Source organism: Arvicola amphibius, chromosome 8 (assembly GCF_903992535.2).
Source record: "Arvicola amphibius chromosome 8, mArvAmp1.2, whole genome shotgun sequence".
Lineage (NCBI taxonomy): Eukaryota > Metazoa > Chordata > Mammalia > Rodentia > Cricetidae > Arvicola > Arvicola amphibius.
In genome coordinates this window covers 79,587,569-79,612,981 of record NC_052054.1, presented here as the reverse complement: position 1 = coordinate 79,612,981, position 25,413 = coordinate 79,587,569, and the positions used below count along the sequence as shown (strand labels likewise).

Below are 25,413 nucleotides of genomic sequence, written 5' to 3'. Positions count from 1 at the left end.
GTTTAAAGGGAGAGGGATGCTATTGGCTGCTAAATTGATGGGACAATCTGGCCACTAGGTTAGAAACTGTGAGGAGGGGCTGTGTTCAGTGCACATCTGGGACAGCACAGGTAGGGGGGCTGTGTTCAGTGCATATCTGAGGCCAGCACGGGGAGGGGGGGCTGTGTTCAGTGCACATCTGAGGCCAGCACAGGGAGGGGGGCTGTGCTCAGTGTACATCTGGGGCCAGCACAGGGACGGGGGGCTGTGCTCATTGTACATCTGGGGCCAGCACAGGGAGGAGGGGCTGTGTTCAGTGTACATTGGGGCCAGCACAGGGAGGAGGGGCTGTGTTCAGTGCACATCTAGGGCCAGCACAGGACTCTGCCTCGTTCCCACCTCTTCCCCTGTACCTTAGTCTTGAGACTAGACTAGCCTGGTTTCAAGACCTCAGGAACCTGTACTAGAGGTGTGGCTCAATAGTGGAGTACCTGCCCGGCATTTGCCAGGCCCTGGGTTTCATTCCCAGCAACACAGAACAGAATATTAACTAGGCCTGATGGCACACATCTATAATCCCAGTCCTCTGGAGGTTTTGGAAAACTGAGTGTTCAAGACTGCCCTGTCCTGTGTGGTAAGACCCTACCAGGGAAAAATATCTCCCAGAAAAGAGGGTGTCTCACAATTCTGAGCTAGTGATAACTCAGCCTGCACCCCTCCCTGTAGAGTATGGGCACATCCCCAGAATGAATGTGAGATCGCACGGGTGTTGGCTGCTCACCCACAGCACCTGCCTCAGCCTCACACCTGCCTCTAACATCCGGTGGCAGGTGCCATCTGCGCTATTCTTTTTCTCCCAGCCCCCAGAGACGGTGTTCACGGAAGGATAGGCAGACAGGACATAGGGAGTCGGCCTCCCCAGGAAGAGACCTCTCCGGGGAGGTGTGGAAGCCTGGAACAAGATAGAGTGTGCTCCCCACAGTTTCCCAGGGTCCCCAGCCATTCAGTACTCTGGGTACCGATAGCAGCCGCCAGCTTCCCCTTTCCTGGACCGCATCCTCCTCCTCCTCCTACCATTCTTCCTTTTGTCAGCTCTGGAGCCAACAACTTGGCCTTTAATCTTGCATTAGTCTGGGAAACCCCAATTAAGGTAGGATCCTTCCGTTCTGTGTTCTACCCTCAGACACAGGAGACATATCCAGGCTGTCTTGTCTCTGTTTCCAAGTTTTCAAAGCACTCAATGTTTTCAGACATCTTTGGAAAAGTAACCATTTAATACACATGTCTGGCCATGGACTCACACTGGAGGAAGACCATTGACATAGCTGAGCACCAGGTAGGGCGTCCTGGCCAGTCGGGCATGAGAACAGCAGGGGACCCCTGACAAGGGCAGCAACAATGTGGCACCCACCAGAAGGAAGAAGAGAAGGAGAAAGAAGAGCGTCAGGGGTCGCCTGGAAGCAGAAGCAGGGACCCTGAGAAGAGACACAGATTATTGAGAAGGGTGGGCTGCCACCATGACCCCTCTCGCCCACATCCCTGCCCATTCTCACCCGGGATCCACCTCCAGCATCACATCTGGTGGACTGGGAGACGCTTGTCTCTTCTTGTCCTGAGGGAGACGGGAGCCAGCAGCAGAATGAATGGCAGTAACACTTCCGGGGGGACATTCTCTCTCTACTCTAGACCTACAGGGCTGGCTTTATTTCTCCTTCCCTGGCACTCTTGAACTGCACATGAATTTATAGGGTGGTGGGTGTCTGCCCGTACCTGTCCTATATTATGTGTCCACTGCCCTTTTCCTGATAACATTGCTGGGATGGTGTGTGGGTGTGGGGGTGCCTCTACTCTCAGGCCTTCAGAGTCATGTTAAACTGACTTCCACTCTCCCCTCTTCCATGATGGGGCATTTGACTCAGATCTAGCCAATGAGAGCACTTTGACTAGTTCCAGGGTGCAGCCTGTGACCCAAGCTAGACGGGTGAAGTCAGGCCTGAGACTTTGGCCACTGCTAGTAGGTCAGGGGGTCATAAGGGTAGGTTAGTAAAGCAGAGAGAAGGGACTGTAGTGACTGGGGCTGAAGTGGAGGCCAGAGATTGAGACAGAGATTGAGCTCTGATAACATTTTAGGTCCTGAATTCGTGACATGTGTGGCAGTCAGTATGGCTTGGATCTCTTTTTACTTGCGGTCAGCATCCGCCACTGCTCCTGGCTCACCTGAGGCTTCCGGAGACGCCTTCGGTGGTGAGCTGCTAAATGTTTCCGGTGGCTGAGCCCCAACGTGAGCAGGTCCTGTGGGAAAAGAAAGGCTCGTGGTTCTTGGAAGACTGGAAGCATGGTTTACAGAAGGGTCTGGAAGGAGACAAAATTATGCACACACAGCTCTCATGGGGAAATCAGAGGGGCGGAGCCCAAGAAACCAAGAAGAGAGAAACTACTTATCCATTCACTCAACAAATATTTCATGAGTGTCTGTTACAAACCAGGCACAGTTCTAGGAGACATGGTGAGGATGGAAATGGGCGACATTCTGGTCCCTGGGGAGATGAACATTCTACCCGAATTAACAAGTGAATGGATCATATCAAGCTGCGGTAAGGAATTTCAGGAAATAATGACTGGAAATGCTAAGTTGGGTCACATCAGCTCTCTGGAGAGGTGACACAAGAGGAGGCTGGACTGAGAGGGGAGAGGTGAGCTGGGCATGCATCCAGGGCTTAGGTGGGAGTGAGGCTGGTGTGTTCGGAGGGACAGGATTGTGTCTGCACACAGGGAAGAGCAGAACGACAGGACAAAGGTTAAGAGGAAGGAGAAACAGAGCACAAGAGAATCATGGTGACCTTTATGGTGGACGCAGATAGGTGGGCATGCCAGTGCATGCCTATAATCCTAGCACTTAACAGACTAAGACATGAGGATTGTGAGTTCAAAGCCAGCCTGTGCTGCATAATGTGAATTGTCTAAAAAAAAAACAGAGAGAGACAGAGAGGCTTAGAGGGGGAGACAGAACCAAGTCCTCCTTGAGACGGCCACACTAAAAAGTGCAGAGGTGCCCAGCCAAGTAGGGGGGCCTTTGAGGGGGCAGATCTCACCTCAAGGCCCTGTCCGCTGCCCTGGGGTCCCCTGTAGCCACACAGCTCACAGGGAACTCCTGGCATCCGAGATATCTTTTTCCCTGAGGGCCCAGGACCCCCAACATCCCCTGCTGGGTCCCATTCCAACTCTGCAGGAGTCGGGTAGGTACTAGGTGCCCAGGGCCCCCAGATTCCACCAGGTGTTGGCCCGTCTGAGTCTCCCTCAACTTCCAAGTCCTGGTCCAGGAGGTTGGCCTTCTCAAGCACCTGGAGCAGAGGACAGACGTCATGGGAGTTGGGGGATTAGGGCCTGAGCTAGGGACGACCAGGGCAGACCCTACCAGGCTGTAGCTGATCAGCTGGGCCTGTAGCTGCCAGAGTCGTTGGAAGATGGTATCTCGGTGGGCTCCCAGGGCCCTCAGGACCCGCTGCAGAGATGCCCAGGCCCTGGGCTCACTCTTCTCTGCCAACCCCTCACCAAATGCCAGTAATGCATCCACACGCTCGGCTGCCCCTCGTAGCTCTGCCTGCAGGGCCTAAGACAGACGGTTAGACACTCTCACAGGTTGACAGTGATACCAGACCCCCCAAACCTGGAGTTATCTCCTCCTCCATGCCCTATGCAGAAGGCAGAATATGTACCAACCCCACATTCCACCCCAGGAAGCTTGCACCCGTGCCTAGGACTCTGCTGCTCTCTCATATCCTGGCCTTCCCCTACCCACCTGCAGCTGGACAATCCTGCTGTGGGCCAGTGTCCATGATCCCAGGCCTTGTTCCAGGTCCTGTAGCTGGAAGCTCAATCCCAAGAGACAAAGATGGAGGCTGTCCTGCTCAGTTTCTAGGACTTCCAGGCCAGAGACAGCATGCTGGGGATTCCAGGGGCCAAGTCAGTGGGCCAACGCGCACGTGACACTACCCTCTCCCATTCCGGCTGCTGCTCTGTAGGCGGCTTTTCTGGAGCACCGCCCATCTCCAGAGCAGCCCAGGGCTGCTCCTACTGCGCAGCCTTTCACCCCAAGGTTGGAGACAACTAAGTCAAGATCTTCAGGCTCTCGAGCCTATAAGAAACCTCTTCATACGGGTCTAAACTGGGAGGGGTAATGGAGCAGAATGAGGCCATGCTAAGGCCATTAATGAAATTATCATGTCCAGCTTAGAAATGGAGATACATACTTAAAATCCCAGCTCCCGCAGGCAAGAGAACTGAAGGTTCAAGGCCAGCCTGAGCTACACAGTGAAAACCTGTCTCAAACAGGGAGGTGGGGGAAGCTGGCTCAGTGGATAGTGTTTTCTGTGGCGACTCGAGTTTGGATCCCCAGACCCAAAGAACCGAGAGTGTGGCACCGTTCACCGCCAGTGCTGGAGAGGTGGAGGCCGGCGGGTCCCTGTGGCTCACTGGCCAGCCAACCTGGCACCAAATCAGTGAGCTCCAGGCTCAGTGGGAGACCCTGTCTCAGAAACATGGTGGAGAGTGACTGAGCGACATATGTGCTCCTGCCCACATTTACACACACACAATAAATACACAAAAATTTAAAAATATTTGCAGTACTTCTGTGCTGATTGGCAAATAAATATCCTTACAGCGTCCCTTCCCCCACTAACACCCAACACCTCCTCAGAATCATTTGTTCCTAGAGCAAGAGGCATATTCTAGGGACCAGAGGAAGTGGGACTGGCCCAAAGGGTGTGGCCAGCTCACCTCACGGCGCTTGCCCCCATCCTGATGCTCGCGGGAAGAGGCCAGGGGTAGTCTTGGGGCACTGCTGGCAGGCTCAGAGTCCTTCAGTTCACCTGTGACGTGTTCAGGAGGGCCCAAGGAGGCCTGGGCCTGCTCTGACCTAGAGATAAGGAATGCTGATGGGGTCCCGTATGAGCCACTGTACCTCATCTTCCACCCAAACCCCATTCCCAGTTTCCTCCACGTTCTTACTCAATCATGGTCACATGTGGTCCTTTCCGTTGTTCCCTCCCTTGGCAGCCAGATATCAAGCCCCAATCCCCACCTGTTTGTCTCTTCTGCAGGCATGATGGTACATCCAGCAACGTCCAGCTCCCTAGGAGCACCCAGGGGATGATTGAGGGGCTCTGAGGAGAGTCCATGGCCAAGAGCTGGGGACAGGGCCATCACTGTGGACTGGGGCCAGTTAGGTGAGGACGTCAGTCAGCGTCTCCTTCTCGGCCAGGGCCCCATGCTTCTTCCTCAGCAAGATATTTCCAAGCCGGAGGCTACTGAGAGGCCCAGGGGCCGGCCTGGCTCCACCCCTTCCAGCAGGAACCTGGACCTAAGAAACCTGATGCCCTGCTGAGGTACAGAGATACTTAACTCCTTCCTCCCCAGCAGGAGAACCTAACCTTCCCAAATAACACCACCACCCCACCACCCCCACCCCGGCCGCAGCCATCCCTTTGACACAGAAAACTCCACCCATCCCCTCAAACCCAGCATCCTGTCACCTTCAGGAACCCATGTATCTGACCCCCGCGGCCCATCCCTTGTCTAAGCACCTGGTAACTCATGCCTGTCTGTCATTTCAGGCTAGATCTCATGTTCAAAGCCAGCCTGGGCAACTTGTGGAGAGCCTGTCTCAAAACTAAAAAAGGAAATTGTTGCTAGGGTTATAGATTAGCTGTGTAGCACTAAACTATATATGCTATATATAAACAACATTTGCCTAGCATCCAAAAAGCTTTGGGTTCTATCCCCGTATTGGAGAGGGGGCGGGGAGGAAGGAAGCCACAGCATCTGTTCCCACCTAGTAAAAAATCCAAAACAAGAAAAGGTATTTTCGGTTTATTTGGAACGGCGTCCTCTCCATGGTTTCCACAGTTACTGGGAAAATAAATAACCCTGACGGCTACCTCTACCCTAGGGTTCCAAGGTCACAGAACGGGCAGAACTTGAGCAGTCACTTGCTCAGCAGGAGGCTGGCGCGCAGCACACGGGGCACACGGCGAATGGTCAGGGAGACGCGGGTGCCGCGCACCAAGTGGGCTCCGGGCAGCGCCGACTGGCACGCAGCTGCATTGGGTGGCAGCGAGGCGGCATCCAGCTCATCCACAAGGGTGGCTGCGATGCCGTGGAGCAGGTGAGTGTAAGCAGTGCCCCGGAGCACCAGCAGGCTGCGCGGTTCCACCAGCAGCGAGGTGATGGGCTGTGGAGGCGGCCGGGGCTGCGGGAGCCGGTTGAAGGTCAGTAGATATCCCAGATATCCCGAGTTTGAAAAGTCAGCAGGAATCAACAGTTGGTCAGGGGACAAGGGTCAGCAAACCCCCAGAGTGGGTGAAAGCTATGGTGGCTGAGGAGTGGCAATCTACAGGTTCTGGGGACAAGGCTATTGGGGAAGGAAGCCCTGTGTTTATGTGTGTCCATTCCCTGGGGAGGAGGCGGGGCCTATGCTGCTGAAGAAGACATCAAGGGTCACTACACTGTGAAAACTTCAGCTGGCATCGGAGAGACTGGGACAGAAATGGGCACTCCCAGGGATCCATGCAGAGGTCAGCTGGGAGTGCACTGCTGGGGCCAGGCTCTGGTAGAGGTTAAAGGGCGTGGTAAACGCCAGGACTGGGATGTTAAAGACCTGGTATGGGGAGGTATACTGGAGCATGGAGGAGCATTTAGAGCTAGGGGAGGCTTCAGTCAGCAATGGCATTGCAGGAGGCCTGTCTGAGTGGGAGGGGTGAAAAGGGCAATGCAGGGAGGGGGCTGAGCGATATCAGGCCCAGGTGTTCAGGCGGGGATTCTACGAACACTGGGGTATCAAGAATGCATGACTTAAGGGCTACAAGTCAGAGATAAGGGTGTTAGGTGTGCCCAACACAGCCATGTGATAGAGAACTGAGGAGAGTCTGGGGGTCACAGAGCACATGACCAGAGTAGCAAGACACCAATGTTGAGGTGCCCTGCACGTACTATACAGTATGTTGGAGCCAAGCATGGGAGCACATGCATAGGAGTAACCCCAGCACTTGGGAGGGTAGGGGCAGGAAGATGGCAATTGTGAGGCCATCCTGGACTACAGAAACCTTGTCTCAAAAATAAATAGGGATAATTTTTAAAGAGTTTGTTGGAACACTCTGTTGAGATCAGACGGTTTGTGGGTGTGTCAGTCATTCATATCACCAGTCATGTAGCACCTCAGAGAAGTAGTGGGGATCTGTGGACATTGTGGCGTCACACAGGCCAACTGGTTGGGTATGGGTGGGCTAGCTCTCTGGGAGAAAGTAGGGATACCCAGCCAGGGACAGGGGAACATGTCTGGGTGTCAAAAATCGTCTGGAGACAGGTAGAATCAGACTGTCCTGGAGTATTTAAGATGTCTGGTGTTGGAATGCCCCAAATGCTTGGGATGTTATCTTAGGACCCACCTGTTCTATGGGGACATCATCCTCTGGCTGCCGAGGTTCATAGAAATCAAGGACAGTGTGGGAGCCCAGGCTGATGGTGCTGACGGTTGGGTAATACAGTGGTCCATCTTCATGAGGCTGGGGAGGAAAGGGGAGCGAGGGATGGCCAGGGCAGGAGCCTACCCCACTCCATTAAATCAAAGTGGGGTTCCCAAGCTAGGATAAGGAGGTAAGTGCCTAGGTGGGAGGTGTAGCTGCACAGTGAGGGGGGCAAACATAAAGGTTACCCTTCCTCTTAAGGATTTGGAGATCTGGGGGAGGTAGGTACCAAGGGAACTGGGATGAGGGTATGTGGTTACCATGATGCCCTCCCCAGGCAGATACTGGTTCACAAGGACATGGTTAGCTGGGAGACCCCCAAAAAGGCTGAGGTCAGACACTTTGTCCACATAGCGCTGAAGCCATGGAGGAAGTCGCTCAGGAACCATCCCCCGGGGATGGGGGAGCCCACCTGCAGAGTACAGAGGAGGCTTGGCATCTGGTGTCCCCATTAGGGATACTCCAGTGGCTGGAAGCATCCCTCCCCACTGAGTTTTGGAGACCGCTACTAACCTTTCTGAAATTTTCTTCAAAGCACTTGGCCCTTAGAGATACTCCCAACCACTCAGTAAACCCCAGTCCCTCAAGGCCACCACCAAGTCCTGAATCGTCCTGGATCTGGGCCCCCTGGAGTGCTTGGAGATAGCTCCACATTTTTAAACCGTTGGAACTGAGCCCTTCCTCACATCCTTAGCTAGGAACACTTACCCCAGTTCTGCAGCTTTCTTCCAGACAGCTGGGTCCACTTTGGCTTTGGGGCATTGTAAACCTAGGAGGTGGGGGAATAGGTTTCCAGGATCTTCCCACTAACGCTGGCACAGGGGCCTTCTAGTGGGGGCAGAAACAGGCTGTCTGGAGCTTGTCTGGAGGTTCCAGTTGGGGACAGCAGCTTTTTTTTTTTTTTTTTTTTTTTTTTTTTGGTTTTTCGAGACAGGGTTTCTCTGCAGCTTTTTTAGAGCCTGTCCTGGACCTAGCTCTTGTAGACCAGGCTGGCCTCGAACTCACAGAGATCCGCCTGCCTCTGCCTCCCGAGTCCTGGGATTAAAGGCGTGCGCCACCACCGCCCGGCCGGGACAGCAGCTTTTTAACATAACCTGGCTGAAGAAGTTCTATCAAGAGTTTAGCTTCAGCGGGGCGTAGTAGCGCACTTTTAATCCCAGCAGTAGGGTAGGCAGAGGCAGGCAAATCTCTGTGAGTTTGAGGCCAGCCTGGTCTACAAAATGAGCTGTTACACAGAGAAACCCTGTCTCAAAAAAAACAAAAAAAAAAAACAAAACAAAAAAAAAAAACAAAAAGTTTCATTCCAAGGTGGGGATACTCATAAAGACATGGGAAGCCAATCAGCTGCCTCGACCTTGGCAATCATGGGGTAACAGATGTCCTATCCAGACTGTCCCCACAGCTGGAAATAGGATTCTTCTCTTGGTGTGCTATGTTCCCAGATTTTTTTTTCCTTTGGATAGGGTCTCTGTATCCCAGAATGGCCTTGAAATCCCTACAGTGAAGGGTGAGTGACTGTGAATTCCTGACTCTCCTACACCCACCTTCCCAGTGCTGGCATTATAGGCATGTGCCACCACACCCAACTTGGGATATCACAACTAGGGAGAATGAGCTCTGAAACTTTCTTGTTCCCAAGGCTCTAGGGTTGCTTTAAGCTATTCCTGTCAGGAATGTGATCTCAATAACACTCCTGTTTTAGAGGTTAGACTGGGCTAACTCAATAGAGAATGTGGGTTTCACAACTGCATCCTTGGCCAGGTGGAGGTGTGCCTCAATGGTAGAGTGCATGCCTAGCATGCAAAGGCTCAGATCCCACACCCCCTCCCCAGTAGGAACACACACACATGCTCCTTTGCACGCGTGCATCCTCCTTCCAAAGAATATATTTGCTTTTCTCCTAAGCCTCTAAGGAAAGTTCTTTCTTATTTATTTTGTTATCTTTGCTGTTTTGTTGCAGACAAGAGCTCACTAGACAGGACTGGAGAGCTGACTCAGCAGTTAAGAGCACTGGCTGCTCTTGCAGAGGACCCAGGTTCACTTCCTAGCACCCACCTGCTGGCTCACAACCATCTGTATCTCCAGTTTCAGGGGATCCGATACATCTTCTAGCCTTCTCGGGCACCGTGCAGAGGCCGTACACATACATACATGCAGAAAAAAACACTCATCCATGTTAAAAAAATTCTTTAAAAATCTAAGAAAACTAGGTGGATCTCTGTGAGTTCGAGGCCAGCCTAGTCTACAAGAGTTAGTTCCAGGACAGGCTCCGAAGCTACAGAGAAACCCTGTCTTAAAAACCCCCACCTCATCCCCCCCCCAAAAAAAATTTAATAAAACAAAAGTCCTAAAATTTGGGATTCTCCTGCCTCAGCTTCCCTCTTTCTGGGATTACAAGTATGTGTCACAGCTGGCTCAGAAAGCTCTTTGGGACAGACCAAGCAATGGCTGAAAGAGGGACGGAAGCATGAGGGTGCTGAGACACTCTCCTCGCTAGGGTTTTCACTGGCGTTGCAAGCGCTCATACGGGGACTGAATGTTGGAAAGGAATATGGCAAGACGGGAAAGATGGATGAGAAGGGCATGGGGGTCACCTGTCGAAGCAAATACTCCTCTTCTTCCTTAGAGATGAAGTCAGGAACATAGTAGATTAGAGGCGGTGCCTATAATGGAGAGACTGCCCTTACGATGACGGTTCTTAACCTTTGGGGTCAAATGACCTTTTCTCAGTGACCACCAAAGACGACAGGAAAACACAGATTATTTACATGACGATTCACAACAATAGCAAAAGTACAGTTATGAAGTGGCAATGAAATAATCTTATGGTTTGGGGGTCACCACAACATGAGAAACTGTGCTAAAGGGTCTCAGTATTCGGAAGGTCCAGAACCACTGCCCTAGGATGAGGCCCTTTGCCCAACAGGAACCTATCATGACCGAGCAACCTTTCCTTTTGGAGAGAGAAAGGCCAGACTCCAGTTCAAGGAAGCTGGGGGTTGGAGGTGGGCGCAGGGCTAGACTCTGAGAAGTGGGGTAGTCTGTCACTCCACCCCACCTCACACCCTTCTGTCCCCACATTCCTCCTCTATATCCCTAGTCCTGCCAACCTGTTCCACCCTGAATGGCTCCAGGGCTTGGACTCTGGCGTCCTGCTCCTCCATGGGTACCGACTCCTTGTGTGCCGTCCTGTGGGGAGGGGTGCACCCGTAAGTCCCCAAGCCTTCTATCTTCAGCTGTACCAGCCTTCCTTCCACTTCAGCAGAGGCCAGACCCTACTCTCAGACTTCCTATATACTTCAGCCTTCAAAATTAGAGTCCTCTGTTTCTCAAACGTCACCCAGTGAGCGCCCCGAATCCCAGCCCCAATATCAGCAGTCAGCATACTCCTCCAAGGCTCTGTCCACCCGTGCCCACCGAACCATACATGATCTTCCCAAGCCTTACAGAGAACATTCTCTGAGCCCACACATGAAGACTTTCTCGAAAGCTCCACACGGGCCCCAGAACTCTGCAACTGAAAGCATAGGTACCTCGGAGCCTAAGGACCCTCCTCTCACCTCAGCCCCTTCAGATCGAAACACCCCAGCTCCCCTAATCTGAGCTTTCTCAGACTTGTCAACCCCCAGCCTTCTCTGATCTCCCCACCCGGGACCCTCTCTGACTTCCCTTCCCGAGTGGCCCCTTCACTTCAGCACCCCGGGACCTGAGCCAGACTGCCAAAGCTTCTCAACCCCTGCAGAACCTCTCAGCCCCCCCGACTCTGAGTGTTAGGATTCCACACTCTGAACCCCCTTAGTTCCCCATTTTCAGTCCTTTGGGACACTCACCTCTACAGATCAAGACACCTCCACACACACACAAAAACCTGACCGTCCACAGTGTCTCCTCCAATTTCCAGACTCAACACCCTCATGCTCGCCCGCCCCCCCCAGTCACTTCCGCCCGTCTTCCTGACGCAGGAGGTTTTGGACAACTGAGCAGCCAATCGACGCGCTCACTCGGTAGCGGCCATCCTCGCTCAGGGATAGGCTGCGCCCTGCACTAAGGGGCGGGACTTCGTCCGGTTCCTTCCAATTAGAACGCCAGACCGGACCGACTCCTCCAGCCAGACCCAGCAGACCATCGCAGCCAGGGAGACCCCAGGGAAGGAACCCGAAACGCTAATAATCTTCTGCAGGCCAAGCTGTCACTCTTACGCCATTGACGCTGGGAATTGACTTTAAAGAATGGCCTTCCTCCCCCATCCTTACCCAGCGGGAACACAGGGCAGTAAATCCCCAGAGACCTGACACCAGAAGGCCATAGAAACGTCTTTATTGAAGAGGACAGGAGTCATGCTGAGTTTAGGGACCATGCAGTGAAGGGGCAGTTGTGAGCTGTCCTTGTGATCAGGGCCCCAGGTGTGCTCTGGACCCACGGGGCCTTCAGGTTCTCCCTCAGGCTGTTGGTCTGGCCCAGGTGCTGTGAGGTCCTTTGGGGCCGATGACTCAGTGTCTTGGACCTGTGACCGGAAGGTAGATTGGAATAGGGACTCCAAGACTCGGGGTCCTGTGAGAGCCCTGGGGCCCTGCACTAATTAGAAGTCAGAGATTTGGGACTTGGGGGTTCCCTTGAGGATGGGGCCCGAGAAATTTGGAGTTTGGGAGATCAGAAGATCCATGGACTGAGGGTATTGGAATCCTCTCTATTCTTGTTCCAAAGGTGAGACCTCCTGTGGGATCTCCTGGTGCCTGGGAGTCAGGTTGGAGAAGTCCTGGAAGCCTGGGATGTTCTCCTAGCAACAGGTTCCTTCCTCCCGGTCCTAAGGACCTCGTGGTTGGGGGTTTCCTGAGAGTTTGAATTTGGGGTCTTAAATTTGGGATTCCCTGGGGATTTGAAGATTCTGTGACCTGGGTAGGTGGAGTCTTGGGAATTAGAAATTTGGGGCTTTCTAGGGATTATAGGATTTGGAGGCATCGGGAATTGGGGATATATATATATATATTCTCTGGAATTTGAACTCCTCGGAATTCTAGAATGGGGGTCTCCAAATTTGGGGGTTTTTCCCAAGGGGGAAGTTATTACTTTTAAAAAATAGATAATTTTCTGGGAGCCTTGGCCAGCACAGGGACTGTGGGCCATGTGGGGTGGGCTTCGTACAAGGCACTGGGGTTTTCTCAAGGGCGCAGAGGGCAGGAAGACTTGGTGTCCTGTAATTTATGCTTCCAGGACTGGTTTGGTGTTTGCAAATTGGGAGTGACTGGGCTGGTTAAGTGGGTATCTTCTTTGGGGGTGAGAACAGGATCTTAGTGAATGGGAGTATCTGATAAGGAGATTAGCGTATGGGGACTTTCAGGTGACCTTGGGGTCACAGCATCTCGAGGAGACTGATGTTCGATGGGGACGGTGATGTGGACGGCTGTTCTGGATGTATGACCTATGCTTAAGGAGAATGGGGTGCGCCTCTGATCCACTGCTGAGTGACTCGAGAATGTCCTGTTGTGGAGAGGGCCAGCATCACCTGGGTGATGTGGAAATCTGTTTATTGGGGGAACTCTGCTCTGAAGGGTAGGGGACAGGGACTAGCCTGAAGGTGCTACTCAGGGAATCTCTTTTGGGGTAACATGAGGTCTGTGTTTGGGGAGCTGTCATGGGAGATCTGTTAACAATGGGACCTCAGTAATCGAGGGCTGGCTAACAGGGGGTTTCTATTCTGGAGGTATCACTGGGAGTCTCTATCTTGGGGTGACTGGGGGGGGCTCCTTGAGTCAGGAGATGCTAGAGGGGATGCTGTCTCTTTGTCAGGTATCCAGGGCCTCTAGGACTGCATCTCCGCCCTCAGCATCCAGGGAAACCAGCAGCAGAAGAGTAATCTGAAAGAGGGAGAAAGAGGTCACACGGGAGACATGTAGGGACATCTGGCTCCCTCATCCACTTCTCTGTGTGGCACTCTGCCTCTGGCTGTGCCTTCTTAGGCTTGTGCAGTGTGTGTGTGCATGTGTGTGTACATATATGTGGTGTGTGCATGTGTGTGTGTGCATGTGTGTGTGTTGGGGTCTCTACTTCCTTCAGCTGAAGTCTCCACAAGTCAGTCAAGCCCTTCATTCTAAAGATGCTCTCTCTCTCTCTCTTTCTCTCTCTCAAACTCACAGAGATCCACCTGCCTCTGCCTCCCGAGTGCTAGGATTAGAGGTGTGCAACACCACCATCTGGCATGAGTTATGAGACTGTGTCTCAGCATGTAGCCCAGGGTGCACGGAATTCTTGATCCTCTGGGTGCTGGTATCATAGGCATGCACCACCACATCCAGGACTCACAACTTAACTTCCCTTTCCAGCCCGTGTAGGGCTGTGGACACCCATAGCCAATGGCCTTGTAGCTATCTCTACCATTCTGCTAGATGGTTTGGTTTGCCACGCACCTGGAGATAGAGTTCTCTGATGCAATGTCCTTTGGGGTCCGGACTGTTGTGAAGGTGCGTTTGGGCTGTGTCACTAGAGAGGAAGGCAAGGTTCCAAGTGAGGTGACAGTAGACTCAGCCGGGTTATCATAACATGCCCTACTCTGTCATAATATCTATCCATGTCTCCAGGCCTTGACCAGATTCATTTGCCATGCATTCAGTTGCCATATGCATCTGGACCTCCAGTCATAAATACTTGCTCTGCCTCCCACACCCCGCCTCCACCAATAATTACCCATGCCTCCAAAACTTCCATTGGATCCTGCTTAGAGCCTTGGGCTTTGTTAGTTAGGTTGCTTTCTTAAATGCTCTCACTATGTAGTTGAGGTTTGTCTTAAATTCACGATCCATCCCCCTCAGCTCCATGAATGTCCATCTTATAGATTTCTCTGTGTGTGCACATGTGCGCTGATGTTTTGCCTGCATGTATGTCTGTGTCAGATCCTCTAGAACTGGATTTACAGGCAGTAGTGGGCCACCATGTGGGTGCTAGGAAGTGAGCCCGGGTCTTCTGGAAGAACCGGTGCTCTTGACCACTGAGCCATCTCTCCATTTCCACAAATAGTCTGTGTTTTTTTTTTTTCTCAGTGCTAAGGATGGAACCCAGGGCCTTATGCATGCTGAACCATACCCCACCCCAGATCCTCACTGGGACGTTCGTTTTTCTTTTGGTTTTTCGAGACAGGGTTTCTTTGTGTAGCTTTGGAACCTGTCCTGGAACTCTCTCTGTAGACCAGGCTGGCCTCCAACTAACAGAGATCCACCAGTCTCTGCCTCCCTAGTGCTGGGATTAAAAAGGCGTGTGCCACCACTGCCCAGCGCTCACTGGGAGATTCTAGGCAGGGGCTCTACCACTGAGCCACACCACAGCCCCTCACTGGGGGATTCTAGGTAGGGGCTCTACCACTGAGCTACACCCCAGCCCCTCCCTGGGGGATTCTAGGCAGGGGCTCTATAACTAAACTATATTCCAAACCCTCATAGCCTTGTTAACCTTCCCTTATCTACAGTACCTATCTTCCTTGGGACTCTATCTTAGATTTTTCTGGGCCACGTGTATCAAATGAAATGCCAGAGACTGTTACTAGCATACCTGAGAACCTACAGCCCTTCTCTCAAGACCCACATCACTCCCTGCATCCCAGCCTCCAACTCACTTGTCACTTGATGCACTTTTTTGGCTCCAACACTGTCTCCAGGGGGATCGGTGGATCCACCAATCCTGGGGAGACAGAAAATTCAGAGCTGTGAAGGATAGGAGCTGCACCCCCAGAGAGCCCCAAGGAAAGAGCTATAGTATGACATCAACCATGCTGCTCTGCCAGTCCAAGAGGAGGCCATTTGAGGGGAGACGTGGGCTCTAGGCAGCTTCCCGAGTGAGGGGCAGAGTAAGACTCACCTCTGGATGCGCGAAGCTGGTGCAAAGACCCCATGTCGCGGGGCGCAGGTAAAGTACCGAACTCCAAACACAGAGCCATCATGTTTGCCTGTGGGTTGGTCCAGCTCGATGCCATACCAGTAACCTGCGGCAGGGTGTAGTGAGGAGGCCTTAACCTCAGTGCTGAGGATGGAACCCAGGCCCTTACACATCAGAGCCACGCCCCAGCCCGTACTCCCACCTCACCTGGAGCAAAGTCAGTCTTCCCATAGAAGCGCACAATCCCCTGCTTCTGGCCCGCAACAAGGACTTGGTCTCCAACTTCAGCCTTGGCCCCTTCACGCTGCTGTAGGCTGCCCAGAGATGGGGAAGACGGCGACTTCTTCTTCCCTGGGAATGGAAGGTAAATATATGCAGACCAAAGGAAAACCTGAGGCAGAAGTCAGGAGCCCCAACATTTTCCTTTGAAAATGCAGGAAAGGGAGCTGGAGGTGTGGCTTGGGAGAACAGCACTTGAGAACTAGCGGACCTCAAGTCCCGAATGACGTTCTCAGCATGACCAAGAATTAAAAGGAGTTGAAGGCAGTGGTGTACGCCTATAGTCCCAGGACTCGGGGGACTGGGGCAAGACCACTTGCGTCAACGTGGTTAGCGGCCTGTGCAACCCAGTAGGACCTCGTCTCAAAGGCAGAGCTCAACTCAAGTGTGAGAATGTGAGCTTGGATCCCCAGAACCCATGTGAAAAGCCACGTGCAGGGATGGACACTAAGAGGGCGGATCCTGGAGCCTGAGTGCTGGCTAGCCTAGCCAAATATATGATCCGGTTCAGTGAGAGAGAAAGTGGAAGCTGGGCACTGGTGGCGCATGCCTTTAATACCAGCACTGAGGAGGCCGAGGCAGGAGGATTTCCACATGAGCATGCATACATGTATGAGAGCACCTGCCAACACTTGTCCATATATAGGCACATACCTCAGAGTGGGGGACAGTGGGAAGATGAAGCTGAATTTTGCTCTGAGAGCACCTTTATTTACAAACTGTTCTACTCCAGAAACCCCTAGAGACAGATTCTACCCTAAAATTGGTCTTCGGGCCTGAGAGGAAACTACGTCTTAGTAGGCTGGGAACCCTAGAGGTCCTTCCAAAAGCTGGGTTGGGTCAATGGCGAGCCAAAGGAGAAACCACATCACTGAAGCGGGAAGTTGTGTAGTCTCAACAGAATCCCAGGAGCTGAGCCACCCACATGATGTCCCCAAGGCTGGCTCTTCCCACTCCTTACCTTTGTGCTCCCTCCGGCCTTTGCCAGTTACACGGGAGAAATCCATCCGGGGAGTCCGGGGTGTGGAGGTAACAGAAGAGGGGGGTGCGTCCACTGCCTTGGAGATCTTGGACACAGAAGCAAAGAGACCTGGGGAGGAGGCAGAACCTACGTTGGGCATCGTCCAAGTAAAAAGAGACCCTCTCCCCAACACCACTCCCTTTCCCCAAACAGCAGCATCATAAGAATTGACCATATCCCCCATCCCACCATCCCAGGCCCCAGTTAGAGACTGACCCTGCTTTGGAGGGCAGATAAAGTACCGGACACCCCCAACACTGCCATCATTCTTGCCCTCTGGTTCATCTAGCTCCACGCCCACCCACTGGCCGCTGGCGAACTCGGTGGTCCCGCAGAACCGCAGCGTGCCCGTCTGGGGAGACAAGGGTGACATGGCTTGGTCACAGTATATAAGCAAAATACACTGTCATGGAACTGTCCTACCTACTGCAGCGAAGCCATAGCCACAGGTGACGTACAAGTAAAAACTGGCGCCAGGTCTGGTGACTCACGCCTGCAACTTCAGCACTCGACGCCGAGGCAGAAGGACTCAGCAAGTTCCTGTCTAGCCAAGGCTACAGAGTGAGACCCCGTCTCAGCTAATGTGTCCTCATCATCCCCACCTTGAGCTAGGCCTAGATATCTTGATCTTTCTGCCTTAGTCTCCCCCAGTGCTGGGATTTCAGGCATGTGACATCACACGTGGCTCAAGAACAGGGGAGGAAGGAAGCCTTTTTAAGACACATAAGGATGCTGGGGAGATGGCTCAGTGGCTAAGAGCACTTGCTGTTCTTTAAGATGGCAGTTTGGTTCTCAGCACCCACATCAGGAGGCGCACAGACCACATAAGACTCTAGCTCCAGGAGATCCAACACCCACGCCTGGACTCTTTGGACACTGCTCTCCTGTGCACACAGATATCTATACACACAATTGTGCAGATAACTCTTTGGAGTCGGTTCTTCTACCTCTACATGGACTCCGGGGTTTGCACTTAGGTTGCGGGGCCTGTGTGACCAGCACCTTTACCACTGCCATATCACAGCCCCATGAGCTTTTGGTCAAGAAACAAAATGTGACATCACAGTTTCTCACTGGGCAAAAACCAAACTCCCAATTCCTTCTAGAGCCCTGCAGGTCTGATGTGATCCTTCTGACCTCTCTAGAGCCCCTCTTACCCACAATTCCTCTGCTTTCTTACTGTTCCCTCCTATCTCCTGGGTCATACCTGCTGCGAGCTACTCTCTCAGCTTGGACATCACCTCCTCCAGGAAGCCTTCTCAGAACAACTCGTGATAAAACCCCTGTTGCCTCCAGCCAGAGACAGCTGCCTAAATGCGGCACCGAATGTTTTTCACAGTCCCTGCTGCCACTGGACATGACCTTAACCGTAGCAGTGCTTCACGGCCTATTCCATGAGCGGCAGAACTCCACCAGACCAGAGCTGGGATTGACCCAACCCTCTGTCCTAAACAAGTGGGCTCAGCATGAGGAACACCAGGAGAATGGTGAAAGCTGAGGAGCCTGGATGGAGGCAGGTTTTCTCGGCCTCTCCTCACCCCCGCCCCCATTTGTTTGAACTCGGGGCACTTTCTGCTTCTCTTCTCCTAGGCCACATGTCTTCCAGGTGGGCCTCACTGTGGTGCTCTCCAGCCCATCATCCCAGCCAAAGCCTTGACTTTGTACCTGAGGGTGAAGCCACAGGTGTGTAGAGCTATGCTAAGCACTTCTGTATTAGGCTCTCACTGTCAGGGGACAGGTGTGTTTCCTCGCCAGAGCCAGAGCTCAGCACAGAGCAGAGCACAAAGGGAGTGTGTGGGCATCACCTTCTAAAATGAAGTACGTGGTGACTGCTGGGGTGGTGAGCAAAGGGTCAGCCTGTCTACGGCCCATGCACCCAGCTCTGGGGGACGAGGGAGCTGAGCCCCACCCCCACCCCCACCTAGCCCCTGACCTTCTGGCCATCCAACAGCACTCGGTCTCCTAGGCGCAGGCCCAGGGCACTGAGCATGAGATTGCCTGGGACGTTGTCATAGTTGGGTAGTGTGACTTTGGGAAGGGTGCAAGACAGTGGCACAGCCTCTTCCAGCAGGGTCCGTAGTTCCTTGGCCACCAGTGCCGCCTCTGCCTTGTCAAGGGACATGTCCATAGGGTCCGGGACCACTTCCGCTGGTACCTGTCCCTTTCGATTCTGTGAGCCAAAGAGAACAGAAGGAATAGGGACTGAGTGGGACAAGCCATACCCTCCTGGGGACCACACCTCAGACCCCCAGACTGGGTAAAGAAGGAGTTATGCTAGGTTACAGCTCAGGCCAACTTGGGAATAAGAAGAAACGGGGCGTAAAGACATAGATGTGGCCTGGGTATAGTGGTGCACTCCTGCCAGGTCTACATCAAAAGAGAAGAAACGCTTGGGGCGGGGGACTGCACCTTTAGTCCTAGCACTTGGGAGGCAGAGGCAGGCAGATCTCTGAGGGTTTGAGGCCAGCCTGGGCTACAGAGAGTTTCACACCCTATCTCAAAAACAAACAAAGTCAAACAACAACAAAAATATACAGACTCAACCTCCAAGACTCTGGGACATGTTACATCACTGATTCTGGTCAACCAGGACTGAAAGAAAAGAGTATTGTCCTCCATTCCCCCTTAGCTCATCCCGGGCAAGTCTTTTGATCCGCCCCCCCCCGCACCCCCCCATTCCCCATTGTAAAATGGCTTATAGCCAGCAGTGGTGGTGCAGGCCTTTAATCCCAGCACTTGGGAGGCAGGGGCAGGTAGGTCTCTGGGACTTCAAGGCCAGCCTGGTCTTCAAGAGCTAGTTCCAGGACAGCCAGGGCTGCAACACAAAGAAATCCTGTCTCGCTTTCCTAATATTTTAGGAGGGGTCTTGATCCTCTGCAGAGGCTAGCTGAAGGGAAGAGGATGGCAGGAGAGAGGAGATAAAGGGGTGGCGGCAGTACCCTCAGCGCTGGGTTGGCACCATGCTCCAGTAAACATTTGGCGGCGCCCAGGCACAGATTCGAGGCAGCGATGTGCAGAGCTGAGCCATGGTTGAAGTCACTGCACGTGGAGTTCACCACTGGGAGTGGGCAGGTGAGAGAGGAGTGTGATGGGTGAGCGACTTCTTGGTCCGCATGGAGCCCCACCCCCAGCTCAGGGCTCCCTGGCTCTAGGAGGCGCTCATCTCGCCCGCTGGCCCACCCTTCCCTTCCATCCCAATGTCGTCCACCCCACGCCCCGAACTCCAGCCCCCGCCTCGCGCCCCTCCAGCCCCGGTTTCCTGTTTGAATCCCTTCTCCCTTTAAGATCAGGTCTCAGTCCTTATCTTTTCATCTTGGGTCTTCTCCCCTTACTCAGATCCTGGCCCCTACACTCTCAAAACTCAGGACACTCCAGGTCCCTCCTCCTCCCAATTAGGCTCCGCCTCCTCACCCCTGGGCCTTGCCCCCTTCAGCAGCACACGCACTAGGTCTGGCACATCAAAGTAAGCCGCGTAGTGAAGCGCGTTCATGTTGGTCCAGCGGCTGCGCAGGGTCACATCTGCGCCCAGCGCCAGCAGCTGCTGTGAGAGACGCACGGCCGCTGCAGGGTCTCCTGCAAAAGAGCCAGGGTCAGCTTGGAAGCCTTTCTCAAACACATGAGCCAACGTGTAGGGAGGGTGTCCGGTGGTCTGCATTTGGGGGCTTGGATTTGGGGTCCAGATGCGGTCTTAGGGCCAGAGACCTTGGTGGTTTTGAGGGTATCTGGATTGGGAGCCTAGGTTTTGGGGTCTGGGCTCTCACCGACTCCATGGGCCCCAGCCTTGCACGCATAATGGAGCAGTGTCATGTCGGTGAGTCCATCGCGATCATTCACGTGGCAGCCACGACGCAGAATCTAGGAGCGGATCATCAGAAGACAACATAGGATTACCCAAACCCGGGGGCACCGCGGCTCCTCCGTCCCCAGTCTCCCAGTGCTCCTACCTCATTGCCGATGACGTCTATTTTGTGCTGCACTTGGGGCACCCACTGGCGAACAATGGCGAACAGCTCTGGGATGGTGGTCTTCGGGTCAAACAGAATCTCCTGGCACGCAGGGTCATTGGGATCGAAGAAGGTGAAAGCTGGAGAAAGAAGCGCAGAGTCACCCCAGGCAAGCTGACTCCCATCGACATCTTGGGGAAGGAGACCCCAGATCATTGCCCTTAGAGTCTTGAATACAACGTTGGTGGCAACAGGCTACACAGCCAACCCACAGGTGTTTTCTGGAAGAACAGCAAGTTCCAACATAAAAAGGGCACTAAATGAAATTGGATAACATATAAATGCCCGATATCTTGAGAAATTGGGCAATCAGGTAATTCTGTCCTTTGAAACAGTAGTTGCAGGTTCTGCACCTTCAGATCTGCATGTTCAAGGGTCCCTAAGGCTCTGGACCCTAGTGACTCAGTCAAACTATGGGCAGAGGGAGCTGGGAGAGGCAGCACATGCTGGGCACTTCAGCACTCAGCAGGTAAAGTCAGGAAGAGTGGGAGTCTGAAGCTGACATGGACTGACTAGACGGGCGGGTGAATTCTAGGCCAGCCTGATCTACACAGCAAGAGCCTGTCTCCAAAATCTAGCTGCTGGAGAACAGCTCAGCGGTTGACTGCTTGCTTACCATGCACAAAGTCCTGAATTCAATCCTCAGCACCACACACACACACACACACACACACACACACACACACACACACAGAGCCTAGTAAAATTTCCAGAAGAGGTAATTTTTCTTTAAAAAGCCGGGCCAGAGCGGGGTGGTGGTGGTGCACATCTTTAATCCCAGCACTTGGGAGGCAGAGGCAGATGAATCTCTGTGAGTTAGAGGCCAGCCTGGTCTACAGAGTGAGTTCCAGGACAGCCAGGGCTACACAGAGAAACAAACAAAACACCCAGGCAGGACATGGAGCACTTATGTGGAGCACTAGAGAGGCCACAGATATAGCTTTAGGAGTTGTAGGCCAGCCTAGTGTGAAAGCACAAGTTCTGGGCCAGCCAGGGATACACAGTGGGGCCCTGTCTCAAATAACTAAGCCAGAAGTCTTGGGGGTTTTTTTTGAAACTCAAAATTTCCAGTTTTGAGGCCAGGTAGATGACTCAGAGGTTAAGAATGACTGCTGCTCTTGCAGAGGACTTGAGGTCAGCTCCTCGCACCCACATCACATGGCTCACTTCTGTCTAACTCTAGGTCCAGGGTCTGACACCTCTGGGCTTCTCTGGCACTTGAACTCATGTGTGTCTACCCACACATAGACATGCATACATATGCATAATTTAAAAAGTAATAAGGCCGGGCGATGGTGGTGCATGCCTTTCGTTCCAGCACTCAGGAGGCAGAGGCAGGTGGATCTTTGTGAGTTTGAGGCCAGCCTAGTCTACAAAGTGAGTTCTAGGACAGCCAGAGTTGTTACACAGAGAAACCCTGTCTCAAAAAAACTAAATAATAATAATAATAATAATAATAATAATAATAAATATTTAAAATGTAAGCTTTGTGTAGTATATACAAAATGGAGCCCTGAATGACCAAAATGGAGCTCTGGTCTGAGGCCAGTCAAGTCAGTGCTAATGGCACGTCTATCTTCCCACGTGAGATGCTGGCAAGTGTTGCTCTCAGTGGCCCTCAGCAGGGCCTCAGCATGAGCTGACTGGATCCCACACAGCCCAGAGACGTGACCCATGGACAGTGAGTCAGGAGTCCCGCCCTACTCACCAACGTCACAGCCTTTCTTGGCTCAGAACCTTTTCCTGGCTCCCATCCCTTTTACAGGACGTCCACAGTCCTCCCCGCGGCGCACAAGGCTGTGCACAATCTGGCCCCTCCATTTTCCACACTTTCCCTCTCCCTAGGTCCCCTTCAGCCAACTGACCTTCTGTCCCTCCAACATGCCAAGCAAATTCTTGCTTCTCTGCACTTGCTGTTGTCCCATGTGGGCAGCCCCTCCCTCAGCCCTTCATCTCTGCAGACGTCACCTCCACAGAGAGACCTCCTCACATCGCGGGGTCCACACTGCTACCCTGTGGCACAGCGCACTCCCCAAACAAGGTTTGTAGGCTCCCACCTCAGTGTTTCCTCCACTACCTTTCTCTCCCTTCCTCTCTCTGCTGAGGACAGAATCCAAGGTTTTGCTCTAAGCAAGCACTCTGCCACCAAACCACACCCCCAGGCCCTTCGCTGCTGTCCTCTTTCTCTCCCACTTTAACTTGTCACCTTCCCTGGGACGTCAACACGGGGTTTCTGTCCTGCCTTCCTTATGCCTCTGTCCCCACAGCTAGGGGTGCCATCCTTCTGCCCACTGCACACAGCACCTAGCACGCAGGAAAGGCCTAATGGGTCTCTTCGGAAGTAACGTATGAACTGGACAAATGCCCCCGATAGCTTTCTCTCTGGAATAAGCCACATTAGAACAGATCCCTTGTTCTAAGCAGGGTTACTCCAACAGCCCAGTCTAGGCACTGGGCCTTCCAGACAGATCCAGCTGAATTTTTAAAGATTTCCCAGTTTCCTGGGGTGGGCACTCCCACTACACCCCAAACCCCCAGGTAATATTGTGTGCGTGGCTCTGTGCACACACATATGGACAGCGTGCACTGTGGAAAACAGAGGTTGCTACTGGGTGATTTCCTCAACTAGTCACCTTAGTTTTTGGATAGACAGGGTCTCTTATGGAACCTGGAGCTCACCGATCGTCTAGACAGGGCAGTCAGCCCGAGGTATCCCCCTGCCTCTGTCTCCTTAGCACTGAGATTACAGAGGCCAGCGGCCGTGCCCAGCTTTTTATGTACATTGGGGACCCAGCTGCTCATGGTTGCATGGCAAAGACTACATCAACTGAGCCAACTCACCAGCTAATATTCTTTTTGTTTTTCTAATTAGTCTGAGGTTTGTCCCTCTGGTCTACCTCTGGTAGGTGACATGTTCACAGGCGTTCCCTCCGGCCTCATTCCAGCACTGCCGCCTCTGTAAACCTGGTACTAGTGTCTGAATCTCACAGATGCTGGGAATTCCTAGTCAATGCTTTCTCTGGAGAAGTCCTGGATCCAGCCCCGGCTGAGTCCCATCTCTCTAATCAGAAGCCAGAGGGACCTTTTAAGGCTGTCAATCAAGAGCCAGTGAGTTGACTCTGCTGGTAAAGGCACAAGCTTGGTACCAAGGCTGATGACCTGAGTTTGGTCTCTGAGACTCACACGGCGGAAGGAGAGCACCGACTGCCGAAATGTGTCCCCTGACCGCCACACACACGCTGCGGCATACACGTGCAAACACTCACCACGTCGATTAAAATGTAATAACAAGACTGTCCATTGAACCTGCCACTTTTAAATTACACATACTGGTCTCTCCGTTCACACTCAAAATACAGTATCAGTCCTTGGTGTGGTTTTAAGTCCCTTCCAGATCTGTTCCTTGGTAATAGTTCACCTCCACTCTGATCACCCCCCTAAATGTGGCTTTGTCGTCTTCCCACTCCAAACTCTCTTTTCCAGCTGGAGCTATCTCTCCAGATTGAGTACGATTGGTTCCTTCTCGCGCTGTGGACCTCAACCTGCAACACGCATCATCAGAGCGACCCAGCCCAGCTCCCCAGAGTCTCAGGCTGGAAGGAAGGCTCTGCCTTTGGATACTGTGACAGCAGGAACTCCACTGCACACTCAGGAGGTAATATGGTGGGTCTCTCTGAAAACAAGGCTCAAGCCTGGATCCTCATCACGAAGCCCACGATACTTAGCCCTCCGTGCACGGTAAGACGCTTTGTTTCTCAAGATGCTCTCAGCTCCCACCTCACATCCTTGTGCCCTAGATCCTTTATTCCTGTGTTTGATTCTCCCGCAGCCGCCTCCCCCCACTCCAAACTGGGGGTCCAGATGGGACCTCCGAATAGGAACCCTGTCTTTAAAGGCTCTCGCAGCACTGTTCTGGATAAAATCAGCCTCATTGTCTCATGTATTCATATTTAGGCTCATTCGTGTGGCTGTGCATGGGGCCTGGGAGCTCTCTCAGCAAAGCCTTAGGAGAGCCTTGCTCTGTGCTGTAGCCCCAGTGTCTAGCATAAAGTTAGGTTCACAGCGGCATCCGTGCAATGTTTGCTGAATGACTAAACGATTGAACTGGTATGTCATGAATGGGAGACTAGAATTTTTCCAGCCCCATTCTCCAATAGATAAATGTAATTAAGGAAGGGGAGCGGTCTAAAAGGCTCTGCAACTAAGACTACCCTGGATCACCTTTAGCATGCCCCACCATCACCATCAATACGCCTCAGCCAAGACACCTAAAGCTCCAAAGATTCCAGGGTGGGGACAGTGGTTACCGTAGTCCTTGGGGAGTGGGGCAGGTGCTGAGGGGTGCACAACAGGCTTCTGCCGGCGTTCTTGGGTGGGGCTGGGGGCTTCTGGGACAGGTTCATCCTCTTCCTCCTCCTCTTCTTCCTCCCCTCGGGGTGGAGGGGCCATTGGGGCAGGATCTGTCTTAGTCATGGTCCTCGGTAGCTCTGGGGGGCTTGAACAAAGTTGGAGGGGTGGCGTGGAGGCGAATTCTGAAAATAGAGGTCAGCTAGAGATGGCGCCCCACAGCTCGGGGGGTTCAAGCCCACAGAACCCCGGGTGGCATCCTCGTCCGCAGCTCTGGTTTTGACAGCCACAGAGATCCCCGTTACTCATTAGAAGGCCGGGGATATGCGCCCCAACGCCTGCCACCTCCCTCAGGCCCAGCCTCCCATTCTTCTCTTCGGGTGCCAGGCCCCTGGGT

At 53.0% G+C, this 25,413-nt stretch overlaps 3 protein-coding genes and 1 long non-coding RNA gene across 7 annotated transcripts; 1 reads left to right on the top strand and 3 right to left on the bottom strand.

Moving 5' to 3' along the window:
- Positions 1–1,234: 1,234 nt before the first annotated feature.
- Syne4 (spectrin repeat containing nuclear envelope family member 4) lies at positions 1,235–5,702 on the bottom strand. 2 transcript variants are annotated; one of them, XM_038339395.1, is made up of 9 exons: positions 5,565–5,702; positions 5,063–5,361; positions 4,759–4,897; positions 3,779–3,922; positions 3,395–3,589; positions 3,072–3,320; positions 2,197–2,271; positions 1,533–1,591; positions 1,235–1,454 (listed from the first exon to the last, which is right to left on the bottom strand). In XM_038339395.1, exons 2-9 carry the CDS (start codon positions 5,182–5,184, stop codon positions 1,277–1,279), a joined length of 1,161 nt encoding a protein of 386 aa, XP_038195323.1. In that variant the 5' UTR covers positions 5,185–5,361; positions 5,565–5,702; the 3' UTR covers positions 1,235–1,276. The 2 variants fall into 2 exon arrangements, with proteins under 2 accessions (XP_038195323.1, XP_038195324.1); XM_038339396.1 differs by having other exon boundaries at positions 3,395–3,580.
- LOC119820788 lies at positions 5,027–9,758 on the top strand. Its single transcript, XR_005286534.1, has 3 exons — positions 5,027–5,366; positions 5,930–6,145; positions 9,463–9,758. It is a non-coding gene; the product is annotated as an uncharacterized LOC119820788 (long non-coding RNA).
- Positions 5,836–11,460, bottom strand: Alkbh6 (alkB homolog 6). 3 transcript variants are annotated; one of them, XM_038339399.1, is made up of 8 exons: positions 11,333–11,395; positions 10,613–10,691; positions 10,097–10,165; positions 9,558–9,615; positions 8,211–8,271; positions 7,763–7,914; positions 7,425–7,541; positions 5,836–6,229 (listed from the first exon to the last, which is right to left on the bottom strand). In XM_038339399.1, the coding sequence occupies exons 3-8, from the start codon at positions 10,144–10,146 to the stop codon at positions 5,966–5,968; spliced, it is 702 nt and encodes a 233-aa protein (XP_038195327.1). In that variant the 5' UTR covers positions 10,147–10,165; positions 10,613–10,691; positions 11,333–11,395; the 3' UTR covers positions 5,836–5,965. The 3 variants fall into 3 exon arrangements, with proteins under 3 accessions (XP_038195327.1, XP_038195325.1, XP_038195326.1); XM_038339397.1 differs by lacking the exon at positions 9,558–9,615 and having other exon boundaries at positions 11,333–11,460; XM_038339398.1 differs by lacking the exons at positions 10,097–10,165; positions 10,613–10,691; positions 11,333–11,395 and having other exon boundaries at positions 9,558–9,754.
- A 354-nt stretch (positions 11,461–11,814) lies between these two features.
- Positions 11,815–25,142, bottom strand: Clip3 (CAP-Gly domain containing linker protein 3). Its single transcript, XM_038339386.1, has 13 exons — positions 24,977–25,142; positions 20,610–20,749; positions 20,427–20,520; positions 20,077–20,238; positions 19,605–19,723; positions 18,599–18,835; positions 16,882–17,017; positions 16,606–16,734; positions 15,573–15,716; positions 15,348–15,471; positions 15,106–15,170; positions 13,907–13,979; positions 11,815–13,357 (listed from the first exon to the last, which is right to left on the bottom strand). The coding sequence occupies exons 1-13, from the start codon at positions 25,140–25,142 to the stop codon at positions 13,303–13,305; spliced, it is 1,644 nt and encodes a 547-aa protein (XP_038195314.1). The 3' UTR covers positions 11,815–13,302.
- Positions 25,143–25,413: the final 271 nt, after the last annotated feature.